This window comes from Sarcophilus harrisii, chromosome 3 (genome assembly GCF_902635505.1).
Source record: "Sarcophilus harrisii chromosome 3, mSarHar1.11, whole genome shotgun sequence".
NCBI classification, from domain to species: Eukaryota; Metazoa; Chordata; class Mammalia; order Dasyuromorphia; family Dasyuridae; genus Sarcophilus; species Sarcophilus harrisii.
Genome location: NC_045428.1, coordinates 314,513,800 through 314,529,391, shown reverse-complemented (window position 1 = coordinate 314,529,391; position 15,592 = coordinate 314,513,800). Strand labels below are relative to the sequence as shown.

General features: G+C 36.1%; 1 protein-coding gene across 1 annotated transcript in view; it reads right to left on the bottom strand.

The window, feature by feature from the left end:
* Positions 1–15,592, bottom strand: part of SPSB4 (splA/ryanodine receptor domain and SOCS box containing 4) — a 129,331-nt gene that overhangs the window by 99,247 nt on the left and 14,492 nt on the right. Inside the window, exon 2 of the mRNA XM_003763735.3 lies at positions 9,075–9,918. Coding sequence (XP_003763783.1) covers positions 9,075–9,768 — 694 coding nt within the window. The 5' untranslated portion in view covers positions 9,769–9,918. The remainder of the gene's footprint in view (positions 1–9,074; positions 9,919–15,592) is intronic.

Sequence of the window (15,592 nt, the reverse complement as noted above, 5' to 3'; positions counted from 1 at the left end):
TGGAAAAAATACTAGATTTGGAGCTAGGAGAGCTGAATTCTAGTCCCATCTTGGCTAATAACTTGCTGTATGACATTTTCTCTGGTCATCAGATTTTTCATGAATAAGAGTAGTAACATAATCTTAATCTTCTCAGATTCTTTGTGTATTTGGAGATGATTTTGCAAGGAAAGATTAAGGTGACCTGGGAAAAGCTTATTGTAGAAAATGGGAATTTAGTGGGAACTTGAAGCATCCATAGCAGCTAGGTGATGTGATGGAAAGAATGGCAGGCTTGAAATCAGGAAGACTTGAATTAAAATCCAGTCAAAACTGTGCGACTCTGGGTAAGTCACTTAACTGTTTGCCTCAGTTTCCTTATCTGTCAAATGAGCTGGAGAAATCATTCCAGTATCTTGGCTAAGAAAATCCAAAAGGGGTCAGAAAGAGTTGCATGTGTGCACACACACACAAAATTTGATAAAATGACTAAAGGCATCCCAGAGGCAGAAATGAGGAGGGAGAGAATTCTAGACAATGGGGGACAGCTAGTAAAAATGCTTAGAAGGGGGAGTTTTGTGCAAGGAATAGCAAGAAATTTAGTGTCCTTGGATTACAGAATAGAAAACAGGGTATAAGGTGCAAGAAGATTGGAAAAGGAGAAGTTTATCTGATTATGGAGGGAGATTTGAGTCAGGAACCAACAGGTTCCTGTCATAATTCAGGTGTGGAATGATGGGGGTATCCACTAGAGTGATGGTAGTGTCAGGAAAGAAGGGTAGGAGTGGAAAGAATATTTGAGAGATATTATAAAGGTAGTATTGATAAGACTTGACAAATGATGGAATGGGGGTGGGGTAATGAGAGTTAAAGGTCTAGTAAGACATGTAGGTTTGAGTCTGGGCAGCTGCAAGGATGATGTTACTCTCAACAATAACAGGAAGTTAGGAAGAGGGGAATAGTTTGAGGGAAATTGTGTGTGTATGCATGTGACTTGTCTCCCCAAGGATTACTTTTAGACATGAATGAGTAATTGGTTTTTGAGAAATGAACGCTATGAATTTGGTGCCATACATGGGAAATGATTTTGAGAATGAGTAGATGTCCTTGGAACCTGACAAAGTTCTTTTCAGCCATCATTAAATGATAAGGGAGCCTGCCTGTATATCAGATTATACTGCCGAGTCATCATGTCACTAACTACTTGGATAATTGATAGAATCATCCAAGAACACCAGCTGAATATGATTAGTTGAACCACTTTTGCCATATTGTGCCAGGGGTCTTACTGTGACCTGGATCTTTGCCCTGTTTATCCTGATATTCTTGTGGATAAGACAGAGGTATGTGGTTTGGATCTTAGCATTCAGATTCCTATATGGATGTTTCCAACAGCCATAATGAAAGGTTAATTCAAGGAAAGAACTCTCTGGTGATACTGCGACAGAACTTTTTCATTAATCCTACTTTTATTCTATGTTTTTAAATGATTAACATAAAGGCACAAAAGACATTTTGTCAGATATATGATTGACCTGAAAATAAAGATAATATTTAAATTTACAAAAAAGATATGCGGATGACACAAAGAAGGGAAGGAAGAATAAGACAACAGATATTAGACTCAGGATCCAACATTATCCCGAGAGGTTAGAATAATAAGACAAAACACTACAAGATGAACTTAAATAGGATAAATTTCTATATTTAGTTTTTTAAATCGCATATATAAAAAGAGAAAGACCTAGGCTTGTTAAAAGTTCATGATAATCATAACGAGATATAGGTGATAACAAAACTACACCAAATACTCAGGCTTCATTAAGAGAAACATAGTTTTCAGAACAGAGTAGAGGTCATCATCCCACTTTATTCTGGGCTGGTCAGATAGAATCTGGAGTATTCTTTTCAATTCTTTTAGCCCCACATTTCAAAAGATCATTGACAAAAAATAGATCATGTGCCAGAGATGGGTAACCAGGATACCAGGGGATGTTGAAACACTGTCAGATGAAGGAAAGGAAATTTGCAAGTTTAACTTGAAAAAGATTTCTTTGGATTGATACATGATAGGTGTCGAACAAGAAACAGATCAGGAAGTGGATAGGTTATTTTGGGTTATTTTTTTTCAACTCAAGCAAAATGTCTTTTACCAGTCTTCTGAAAACACTATGTAGATAACCAACTCCCTTTATGAGCCATCTCAGGTCCTCATGGCTTAAATGCATCACTAACAGCCCAACAGTCACAATCAGACACCTCATTTATCCTTTTAACCATCACAGTCCATTCTGTACATGTTTCCATTCTCCACTGATTTGAGCAATTACTCATTATGCTGCAGAGTTGAGCTCTATGAAGTACAAACTCTTTCCAGGAAAAGGTCCCTGGAAATCAGAGACTCCCAAGATCTTATTGTGTATCAGAGGCAGCATAACTTGAATTAAAGCTACTCTCAAATGAGAAAGATTATTATTAATATAATAAAAAAAATTCTTGATAAAATGATGAGCGATGAAACCCTGCTTACTCTGAACATGAACATGTAAGTCTCCATTTTGGAGGTGAGCACAATTGCATTGTGAAAAACTGAAATGCCAGAAGGCAATGGAGCTTTTGTTTTCAAAACATTTGGAGAAAAAGATAGTGTAAACTTATGAGTAGGAAGGATTCTCAACACATCTTTCAATTTCACACATAAATAAGAATGAAATGCTTTTAAATGATTCCATGGAGGATTATAGTGTTTATTAAATTAAATTTTCTAAATTGTTTGTTGGAATATGTTTGGGCTTTGATTCAGAACAAATTTTGGAGCTGTCTTTAAGGAAATTAATTTTTACAGACTAGTCTTTGGAGTTTTGTATTCAATTGAAAGTTCTGAAGAGTATATGTTGAGCTGGAAGAAGGGGGAGGGGGTGAAATTCATTACCTGAATGTATAAGTAATTTTATATCCATAATCCACAAATGCTTGTTGTTTAGGTTAATAGGTCAAGTGATTTGGGTAGTAAAAAGCAGAGACTTAAGAACTAAAATTTTTCAGAACAATTTTCAGCCTATGTAAAAGGAAATCTACCTAACCTCAGCAATCTGGAAATAGTTGAATACTTCAATTTCAACAACCCAAGGGAAAATTGCCATATAATTTTGCCTATTTTTTCTCAGATTAAGAAAATGGATAGAGACCTATTGTTTCTATTAGGCATATCTCACTTCTAAACTCTGTCAATAACCCTAATGTTGAAGAGATCTGTCTCCAGTTCTTCCCCCCAATCCTTGCAACAACCTTATGAGGTAAATGAGGTAAAAAAAAAAAAAATCCCCATTCTATGCAAATTAAGCCAACTCTAAGGTACAACTTCATACCCTGGCTAAAATGACAGGAAAAGATAGTGATAAATGTTGGAGGGGATGTGGGAAAGCTAGGACACTAATACATTATTGGTGGAATTTTGAAATGATCCAACCATTCTAGAGAGCAATTTGGAACTATGCCCAAAAGGGGCAAAAGTCCCTTTGATCCAGCAATGCCATTATGACGTCTATATCCCAAAGAGATAATGAAAAAGAGAAAACCTGTATGTGAAAAAATGTTTGCAGCATTTTTTGTGGTGGCAAAGAATTGGAAATTGAGTAGATGCCCATCAGTTGGGTAATGGCTGAATAAGTTAAGATATATGAAAGTAATTGTTTTATAAGAAATGATGAAGAGGCCGAGTACTTGACATCAGAACCTGTATGCATTTGAGCATGAATTATTTTTCAGTTTAAACTCCCTTTTGATTCTATATTCTTATATTAAAACTGAAAAGTTTTTTGACTGTCAGAGAGAAAAGTTTCAAGTGAGTATTGCCATTTGTTCATCTGATTATGAATGTCTATATTTTTCTTAGAACTGGTCACTATTAAGTGACCCAAGATGAGAAAGCAAAAGGTACTATGATAATTAATTAATGCCTGCTTCCATTACAGGCACATATATGATGCTAAATGAAACTGGTAATAATGGAAGGGTTACTAGAAAGGACACAAAACTGGGGGAAAAAACCATGAGAGAACCTGAGATCCAATCGTGGTCCTGCTACTTATTTCATTCCAAGAATGTCAGGGACTCAGTTTTCTTCTCTGTAAAATGAGGGTTATTTGATAGTTCATGGTTTTATGATCAAAGTTTTTTTTCTCTCTCTCTTTGTTTCTCTGTCTCTGTCTCTCTCTGTCTCTCTCTCTCTCTCTCTCTCTCTCTCTCTGTGTGTGTGTGTGTGTGTTGGAGAAATTAGCAGTATTAGGTAGGGGGTGGGCAAGGAATAAATGAACCACAGAACCAAGATCTCAAAGCCATTATCATCAAAAACAATTTGGTACTAACCAACTAGAGTATTTGGTCAATGTAAGGTACACATTATACAGAAGCAAATGACCCCAGTCACCTAGTGCTTGATAAATCCCAAGATCTCACCTAGTGGGACAAGAAATCACTATCTGACAAAAACTACTGGGAAAACTAAGAAAACAATCTGTCAGAAACTAGGTAGCAACCAATATCTCATACTATATACCAAAATAAGCTCAAAATGAGTCCATGATTTAGACATAAAAGATGATATCATAAGGAAATTAGTAGAGCAAAGAAAACATCTGTCAAATCTCTGTATGGGAAACATTTCAAGACCAAACGAAAGATAGAGAGATTCATAGGAAGTAAAATGAATAACTTTGACTGCAGAAAATTTAAATTTTCTGTATAAACAAAACCAATGAAACTAAGACTAGAAGAAAAGGAGGAAATTTAGAGGAACGAAAAAAGATCTTTGTCGCAAGTTTATCTGATATTTCTAAAATATATAGGGAACTAGATCTAACTTAAAAGAATAAAGGTCACTCTCCAATTGATAAATGATCAAAGGGTATTAATGGGCTGTTTTCAGATGTGGCTATCAATAGACACATAAAAAAGCTCTAAATCAATAATAATTTGAGAAATGCAAATTAAGACAACTCTGTGGTACCACTTCACACCAATCAAGAGTGATTAAGGTGACAGAAAAGGAAAATAACAAATGCTGGACAATCTGTAGGAAAACAGATACCCTAATACATTAGTGCAAATTATTGGTAAAGCTGTGAATAAGTTCAACCATTCTGGAAAACAATTTGGAACCATGCCCAAAAAGCTATTAAGCTGCGTGTACCCTTTGATCCAGTGATACTGTTACTAGATCTATACACCAAAGAGATCAAAGAAAGAGGAAAAGGGCCCATCTGTACAAAAATATTTATAACAATTCCTCTTGCAGTGGCAAAGCATTAGAAACTAAGAGAATACCCAATCAGTTAGGGAATGGCTGAGAAAGAATATTATTATGCTATGAGATAGCATAGCATAGCATGAAGGTGATGTTTTCAGAGACTTGGGAAGACTTTTAGGAATTGACACAAAGGAAAGTGATCAAAATCAGGAGAATAAGTTATATAATAACAGCAATACTATAAATATAATTAATATTCAAAGACTTAGTAACTCTGATCAAAACAATGACCAACTATAATGCCAAAGAACTCATGATTAAACATGCTATCCACCTCCAGAAGAAGAACTGATAGATTCCAAATGCAGATTGTGGGAATTTGTTTGGCACAATTATACATATTTGTAATAGGTTCTGTTTTTCTTTCTTCGTGGGTGGGGGTGTAGAGAGAATTCAGAACTAAAAATAAAATAGAATTTACATATACTTATGTAATAATAATTGTTATTTGTAATATATAATATAGTTTACATATACATATATACATATACATGGTAAAGCATATATATATGAAGCAATTGAAGTTCGGAGAGGTTGTGATTAACCCAAGTTCACAAAGGAAGTTAAAGTGGCACATACCCTTTGATCTAGCAATGCCATTATGGGGTCTATATCCCAAAGAGATAATAAAAAAGAGAAAATTACCTATATATGCAAAAATGTTTGTAGCAGCTTTTTTTGTGGTAGCAAGGAATTGAAATTGAGTGGATGCTCATCAATTGAGGAATGGCTACATAGGTTATGCTATATGAAAGCAATGAATTTTATTGCTCTATAAGAAATGATGAAAAAGCTGATTTTAGAAAAGCCTGGAAAGATTTACATGAACTGATGCTGAGCAAAACCAAAACAGAATCAGGAATACATTGTATACATTAACAGCAAGACTGTGTGATGATCAATTATGAAAGACTTGGTTCTTCTCAGCAGTTCAGTGGTGATCTAAGGTAATCCCAATAAACTTTGGATAGAAAACACCAGCTGCATCTAGAAAGAGTACTAGAGAGTGTGAATGTAAATCAACAATATGCTATGTTCATTTTGTTTTTCTATTTTGTTCTGATTTTTCTCTCCCAACATGATTCATAAAGAAAATTTAAAAATTAATATATATGTATAACCAGAAAAAAAAACAATTAAAAAAAGTATTACCAAGGACAAGTCACTCAACTGAGGAAACCTCAGTTTCCTGATCTGTAAAATGAGAATAGTAATACTTTCACTATTTATCTCACAGGATCTTCAGAAGGAAAGTTTTGTAAACGAGGAAGCAATGTGATAAAGAGGAAAGAATGCTGACTCTGGAGCTGGGGGACTTGAGTTCAAATCCAATTTTTAAAGGCTCTAATCATCCAAATTTTCAATCTCCGTGTCTTCTTTAACTCTTCACTAACACTCAATCAACAAATATAATCTGTTATCATACTTTGTAATTCCTACTTTCATTGAATCTCACATTTTTTCTTTTCTCTTTACTCCAGGTTCTCAATATTTCTTATCAAGATAATTTCAATAGGTTCAAGTCTCTTTCTACTTGGAAGCAGCTAGGAAGCTAGCTAGACACCTATTTCTATCAGTTTTTTTTTTTTTTGCATTGTAAAATCAGGGTAATAACAATATCTACCTTCCAGAGTTATGTGAGGAACAAATGAGATAATATTTGTAAAGCACTTAGCACAGGGCCTGGCATATAGTAGGCACTTAATATAAAATATATGCGTTTCTTTCCTTCTTTTCTACTCTTGATAACTCTCATTGCCAAGGAAATGTTTCTAAAACACAGATTTGACTATACTACCCTCTTGGCTCTCATTCCATATACATTCAACAAATTTCAGCATCTCCCTCCAGGAGCAAATATAAAACCTTGTATTTGGCATTTAAAGTCCTTTACAGAACTGGCCTCTTCTTCACTACCTTTGCAGTCTGAATATCCTTGACTCCCTTCCATACTCTAGTTATGTGGGTCTGTTATCCTTTACATTTGACACTCTAGCTCCTGACTACACTTTCAATATTTTTACACCACCAATATTTTTCCTTCCTATCACTTTTTTTTAGCTTCCCTGGCATCCTTTAAGTCTGTTTAAATCTTACTTTCTGAAGAAAGTACCTCCCACTCTACTTACCTACTAATACCTTCCCTCAAAAATTACCTTTGATATAGACTTTGTAAATTTTAAATGTACATAGTTATTTGCTTGTAGTCTCCTTGATTAGAATACAATTTTCTTGAGAAAAAGCACTGTGTTTCTGCTTTTAGATCTATCTCCAAAGCTTAGCACAATTCCTGGTACATCTTAAGCTCTAGTTTATTGACCGGGGCCTAAATTTCCTAATCTATAAAAGGAAAGAAATGGATAAGATGGCCTCTGAGGTCCTTTCCAACTGTAGAGTTATGATTTCTCTTACATTGTAATATTATATAAGGTAGGAGGCTTTTCTGGAGGGGCAAGACTTGGATTTGTGAAGTAGAGAAATCTCAGTGAGGAAATTCCTTCTACCAGGACAGGGTTAATAAATATTCTGTTGCTATTTTCTTAGAAATTTGCCTAAACTTGGCTCTTTTCAACAATGAAGTGATTCAAGTCAATTCCAATAGACTTGAGATGGAAAGAGCCATTCACATCCTGAGAGAGAACTACAGAGACTGAATGTGGATCAAAGCATAATATTTTTATCTTTTGTTGTTTACTTTTTTTCTTCTTCTTCTTTTGCTTTTTGAGCTGATTATTCTTGGGCAGCATGACAAAAGTGGAAATAAGTTTAGAAGAACTGTACACATTTAACCTATTTTGGATTGCTTGCTGTCTATGGGACAGGGTAGGAGTTAGGAAGGGAGAAAAATTTGGAATACAAATATTTGCAAAGGTAAATGCCAAAAACTATCTTTGCATGTATTTGGAAAAATAAAAAGCTATTAAAAATGAAAAATAATTTTTTTTTAAAAGAGGATTGCCTAAAGCACTAAAAGATTGTAATTTGCCCAGAATTACATATGTTATATAAATTAGAACCAAGATTTGGTCTAGGTGACCAGTGGATATAACATGGAGCTTGGAATCAGGAAGACCTGTCTATATGTTTAGATTTCTCAACTCAAACACTCACTAGCTGTAAACCCTGGGCAAGTCACCTAATTGTATTTGTCTGTTTCCTCCTCTCTAAAATGAACAGGAGGAGGAATGGTAAACCGTTCCAGTATCTTTGCCAAGAAAACCACAAAACAGGGTCACAAAAACTCGGACATGACTAAAGAAATGACTGAACAACAACTTCCTGACTCCAAGACAATTAACTTCCTGCCTCTAAGACAATTCTCTAACCATTCATTACTCCATGCTACAAATTAATATTATGTTTTTTACCATGTTTAACATATACTGAATTACTTGCCATCTAAGAGAAGGGGGGGTATAATTGGAACACAAGGTTTTCTAAGGGTCAATGTTTAAAAATTATCCATGCATGTGTTTTGTAAAAAAAGAAAAAAAAACTTTAATTAAAAAACAAACAAACAAACCAAAGTTAATATTACTATTACCTACATGTTAATGTAGTTAATTAATTACATGTTAATGACAATGGAAATTCAGTTTGGTCATGGACATCTATTTCAATAAATACTTTCTAGCATATATTTATTAAGCACCAGAAGAATATATCCCACACACAGTGTCTGGACTAGGTCCTGAGAGAAGAATAAAGCTTAGTTAAGACACTGCCCTTCCCTGAATGACATGACCCAAGGAGTTGACAAAGGATAGAGAAAGGGTAGAATACTTACGATCAAGTCCATTAATGTATCTCATTGTGATCTCACAGTGGCCCCAAACAGCACTCACTACTGGGTAGAGCTTTTTCCCCTTCAGCCCCCGGAAGGCCACACCAAGGTACTGTCCATCCACAATGAAGCTGAGCGTGCCCTCGTCCATGTCCAGAACTACGAGCAGAGAATCTGGAAGCACAAAAGCCTCATCTGGCTCTAAGAAGGCAGGGTAGGTCACTCCAGGTTGGTTCTTACAGTTATGGTAGAGTCTGTTGCGCCCTAGATCCCAGCCCCAGGACTCACTGTTACTGCCGACGAGTGCCGTGTAGCCCACCGAATGCAGCGGGGCCTCGGCAGTGGCCACCCCCACCACGGCGTGGGTTCCTCTCTGCCGTGTAGGCCAGTGGATCTGCCACACGTGCAGGCCTCGGGCATGGCCCACCTTCCCCCGGATACAGTCCGTGCTCTGGGCCACTGGGTGCCGGTGGAAGGTCAGCCGGTCATCTTCTTTCACAAAAATATTCAGCGAGCGGTCCTCGGGATTCCAGGCGTGCTGGTGCTGGACCTCCGGCCGGGCTGGGGGCATATCCAACAGCAGGTCCAGGCGGGCTGGCCGGCAGAAGTCGGGACCCCTCAGGTCTCGTTTCACCGATTGGTAAGGGGGCTCTCGGACATCCACAGATTTGATGCTCCCTGAGATTTTCTGGCCCATTGCTTCACCAAGAGGGAGAAGAGGCCAGTCACAGGCCAGGGTTACCTCATGGGAGTGTCTACCCCCTTTCCCAGAGACTAGGCAAACAATTCAGATTCACTCCCTCGATCGGAGCCTGCCTGTTCTACTGCTGCTGGAGAGCAAGAGCTCCTAGAACAAAGCAGAAATAGTGGTTAGCTTCGAAAAGAATTGGTAGCAACAATAATTAAGCAATAATCATTTATTGAATACCTACAATGTACAAGGCATTGAGCTAAGTCCTATGGGATTTAAAAATAATCATAGAATTACAGAATCTGAGTCAGAAGGGACCTTTAGGGTCATTTAGTTCAACCTCTACCTGAAACACAATTCAAGCTACAATACTGCCAACAAGTGATCATCTAACCACTGATGAACATCTCCAATGTTGAGGATATATAAGAGGTAAGTCAAGAAGCTAATAATCTAGTTTGGGAGATCAGATATACTCATGAAAAAAAGACATCAAATGAGCCCGAATGAGTGACATAGTAAATAACCGTACAGCTGTACAAAGGACTAGGGGTGGCTGGGGGAAGGCTTTGGGGAGATGAATCCCAGCTGGGCCTGGAAAGATTTTGGAGATTAGGGTAGGCAGACAGAAGGGGTTCAAACACAGTTAGGACCTTGTAATATTTCTGTGAAGTAGACTTCTACAGTTATTCCTTTTCCCATTTTAGGGGAAGAAATTCAGAGAAAAGTTAAGGTAGTTGTTTTTAGAGAAAAGTTAAGGTACTTGTCCAAAGCCATGTGGCTAATTAGTGGCAGAGACAGAATTATTGTCTAGGCTTTTTGACTCCTATTCCAGGGCTCAATTTACTTAAGCTTGGCTGCTGACCTAAGGTCATGGCAAATCTGTCAAAATGTCCTGGCACAGACTCTAGGGGCTTTAAAAGGTGGAAAGTGGACAGTACAGTATATAGTCTTAAAAATAGGAAAAAAAATCTTTCCCTCCCCCCTCTCTGGCCCACAAAATGTGCAGCAGGATGTAGAGGGCCCACTGTGTATATAAAGCACAGACAATAACTTCCTCTGAGTCATAATAGGACACAGACATTCTTCACGCCCTGCCTGCCTCCCACCCAAACAGGCTGGAGATGCTCCTCAGTCAGAGGCCTGGGGGTTGGGACAGGGAAAGAAAGGGAGCATAGCTCAGTGTACTACACTACAGCAAAAATGAACAGCACTGATTTCCTTTTGATAAGAATTCTAGAGTGATTTAATTGTCCCACATCTGTGTGCAAGCCAATATTATTCTCCATTGTCTCTACAATTCCATGCACATAAGCCAGCTAAAGTTTAAGCTATGACTGATATAGACATTATTCAGAGGTCTGGATAATTTTTAATCTAGGGGACAAACAAAACAGACATTTGTAATACCGTACTTGCTAATGAGTTTCTTCCTTTGTTCCTTTTCCTCCTCTTCTGCTTTCCCATTCTCCAATTCTTTTGCTTACTCTGCTTGCTACTCTTTCTCTTTTCCTTGCTTTCTTTCCTTTCTCTTCAGTTTTTCTTCTCTTCCTTTTCTCCTCTATTTTCTGTCTACTGAACCATGGAACAAATGATCTTTCTGCTTCTCACCCCAGACCACTACTTATTTTATTATGGTCACATACATGTAAAGAAAAGTAACTCTCTTGTGACCTGGGACTGCTGAAGCATTAAGAAAAAGGAGATGAATTCAAGGCAATTCCAATATATTTGTGATGGAAAGAGCTGTCTGCATCCAGAGAGAGAACTATGGAAACTGAATGTGAATCAAAGCATGGCATTTTCACCTTTTTTGGTTGTTGTCTGTTCTTTCTCATGCTTTTTTTCCTCTTGATCTGATTTTTCTTGCATAGTATGACGAATATGGAAATATGTTTAGAAGAATTGTACATTTAGCCTATATTGAATTGCTTGTTGTCTAGGGGAGTGAGGGAGAGAGAAAGAAAAATTTGGAACACAAGATTTTGCAAAGGTGAATGTTGAAAACTATCTTTGCATGTATTTGGAAAAAATAAAAAGCTATATTAAAAAAAAAGATGAGTCTACCTTTCTCTCATTTGTCCCCTTTCTGATTCACTATGAGCAATAACTGAGGGAAAAGAGTACAGAGACTGGAAGTAGCAGTTTTTTTATATTAAGAACTTTAGGAAGTAGAAATTCTTTCCAAATCTTTATATATATATATATATAGTTATGATGCTCAGGTTTGGGGGAAGAAAAGTAGAACACGTGGTAGGGTGGGACAGTGATGGGCAAAAGACAGAAAGAACTAGACGAAGATACCCAGACAGAAAAGACAATAGAATAACATGGACAAAAGATTAAAGTAGGGAGAAAGACTTTGGGGGAAGGAGAAGCAGCTGGTTTGGGGAAGAACAATGAATCGTCTTTTCCCAAATGTACTTGCAAGTCACTGAAAGATTCTAAAGAAGTCATGTCCTCTCTCAGCCTGGTACCATATCTGCTAAATGATGATGGATTAATTATCTCTAAGGTATCTCTAGATTTAAAACTCTTTGCAGGGAAATAATGATGGAGATAGAAAAAAAAAGAGGAACAGAGATAGAGAGAAGGAAATTTACACAGTAGAAGAGAATGATGTGGTAAATATGTCTTCATCATTACATTGGACAAGTTTTTCTGAACATAATTGACATTAACCAGAGTTAGGTCTTCTAACTCAAAGCTTCTTAAACTGTGGGTCATAACCTTCATATGGGATCATAACAATGAAAACTTTGGCAACAGTAAAAAATTTCTGAATGCAACAACCAAAAATAAATTTAAAATCAAATGCTTAATGAATTGAGGTGTTTCTGGCAGTACTTGCATAGCATGACTTCACTGAAGCTTTGGTTCTGAACACACAATGTCCATACTTTGCACTGGACAGGTACAGATACTACCAGAAACACCTCAGTTCAGATTCAAGATGGGGTCATGTAAAAATTTCTCACCTGAAAAGGGGTCATGTTTGGAAAAAGTTTAAGGAACCCTGCTCTAATTCTTACATAAAGATTAAATTTTTTTTTCTCCTTTTTTCCCTTTCCTCAGAAAAATGGATAATAGCTTTAGAATGAGCAGAATGATGATAGTGCTAGGAAATATCTGGGAATTCTATTGTGCTAGAAATGACAAAAAAAAATTACTTCAGTGACAACAGAAAAACTGATGCAGAGTGAAGTGAGCAGAAACAGAACCATTTGTATTGCAAAAAAAAAATGTCATAAAAACAAACTATTTTGAAAGTCAATTCTGATCAACTAAATGACCAATGATGATTCCAAAGGAGAATGCTGTCCACCTCAGGACAGGGATGATGGACTATTATTTAGAATAAGAAGTTTATTTTTTGGATGTGACCAGTGGGGAAATATATTTTGCTTGATTGAGTTTATATGATACATTTCTTCCCTTTTTTTCTCCAGCAGATAAGAGAGGTGGGAGAAAGAAAAAATTAATTTTTTTAAAAAAAGAAAATCTCTAGGAAGTATGGGACCAGTCAGAAGGTCACTTCTGAAAGGGATGACATTTATGTGGTACTTTTTAGTTTATAGAGTTCTTTCTTTATAAAAATCCTGTCAGGTAGGTAGTATGTATATAACTATTAGCTACTCCACAGAGGAGAAAATTGAGACCTAGAGAGGTAAAATGACTTGTCTATACCTACCTCATGAATTTATTGTGGAAGCCGAATTATAATGCAAGGAGAAGAAAGGAGTCCTGAAAAGCTAAAATTGCATACAAATGTCAGCAACCTTTAAAAATAACGTTTTGTGTTCATTTTATTAATATACAGGTTCAATCAGATGACATTTTGGTAAATCTTTTTGTTAACATACAATTAATCCCTTGAGAATCTGAACATAGAAATACTTCATATTGAACATCCAATGGGGATACAAACACATCTTTTCTAAAGCCTCCAAAATCTATTTCACAGAAATCTTTTCTTGTCTAAAAAAATGCTCAGTATAGTTACCCTGACCAGAAGAAATCCAATGGTTTTTAGATACTTACCTTTGTTTATTTATAATCAACAAGAGCAGCATTTATTTAGGATAAGTTTTCTTTTGGAGAAGCAGCCTGGCATATTGGATAGAAAATTGATATTGAAATTAAGAAGACTTGAATGTGAGTAGATTGGACTAGATTATCTCAAAGTCCTTTTCCATCATTAACTCTATGGTACTATGAGCCTAAGTATCCAATTCTAAACTGTATATGGCAATAATAGAATATTACTGGGTTATAAGAAATTACAAAATGGAATGTTTCAGAGAAATCCGGGAAGACCTACATGAATTGATAAAAAGTGAAATGAACTGGAGAACAATTTATACAACAATAACATCACAAGTAAAAACAACTTTGAATTCACTGTTTGAAAAAAACTGCTAGGAAAATTGGAAAATAGTATGGCAGAAATTGCATTGACCAACATCTAATACCCTATACCAAGATAAGGTTGAAATGAATTCTTAATTTAGACATAAAGAGTGATACCATAAGCAAATAAAGAAAACAAGATAGTCCAGCTCTCAGATCTGTGGAGAAGGAATTTATGGCCAAAGAAGAACTAGAGAACATGTAAATGTAAAATGAAATGTAAAATGGATATTTTTTATTATATTTTGTACAAACAAAACCAAAGCAACCAAAATTAGAAGAGAAGCAGAAAAGTGAGGGAAAAATTTACATCCAAGGATTCTGATAAAAGCCTCATAAATTTAAATCAATTTTCTTTATATTTTAGAAATAAGAATATAAGACATTCAACTGACAAATGGCCAAAAAGTATAAATAGACAATTTTCAGATGAAAATATTAAAGCCATTTCTAATCATATGAAAAAATGCTCTAAATCACTATTAAAGAAATGCAAATGAAGACAATTCTGAGGTACCACTTCACACCTCTCAGATTGGCTAAGATGACAGGAAAAAATAATGAAGAATGGTGGAGGGGAGGTGGGCAAACTGTGGACACTAATGCATTGTTGGAGGCGGTATGAACTGATCCAAAAATTCTGGAAAGTTTATCCTTTGATCCAGCAGTGTCTTCACTGGGCTTATATCACAAAGAGATCATAAAGAGGAGAAAGGTTCCCACGTGTGCAAAAATGTTTGTGGCAGCCCTTTTTGTAGTGGCAAGAAACTGGAAACTAAGTGGCTGCCCATCAGTTGGGGAATGGCTGAATTAGTAATGAAATATGAATGTAATGGAATATTATTGTTCTATAAGGAATGATCTGCATGATAATTTCAGAACAGCCTGGAGAGACTTACATGAACTTATGCTAAGTGAAGTGAGTAGAACCCAGAGAGCATTATACACAGCTGCAACAAGATTATGTAATGATCAAGTGTGATGGACTTGGCTCTTTTCTATCATGAGGTGATTCGGGCCAATTCTAATAACTTGTGATGGAGAGAGCCATTTGAATCCAGAAAGAGAACTATGGGGACTGAATGTGGATTATAACATAGTACTTTCACCTTTTTTGTTTGTTTGCTTGCTTTTCTTTTTTTTTCCTTTTTTGATTTTATTTTTCTTGTGCAGCATGACAAATGTGGAAATATGTAGAAGAATTGCACATGTTTAACATTTATTGGATTACTTGCTGTCTAGGGGAGGGGAGTGGGAGGAAGAAAAGAAGAAAAATTTGGAACACAAGATTTTGTAAGGATGAATGTTGAAAATTTTTGCATGTGTTTTGGAAATAAAAAAAACTATTTAAAGTTATAGGCTAAATTTATATGCTTAAAACAAGAAGTCAGCTATACATCTATATATACATATATATCTG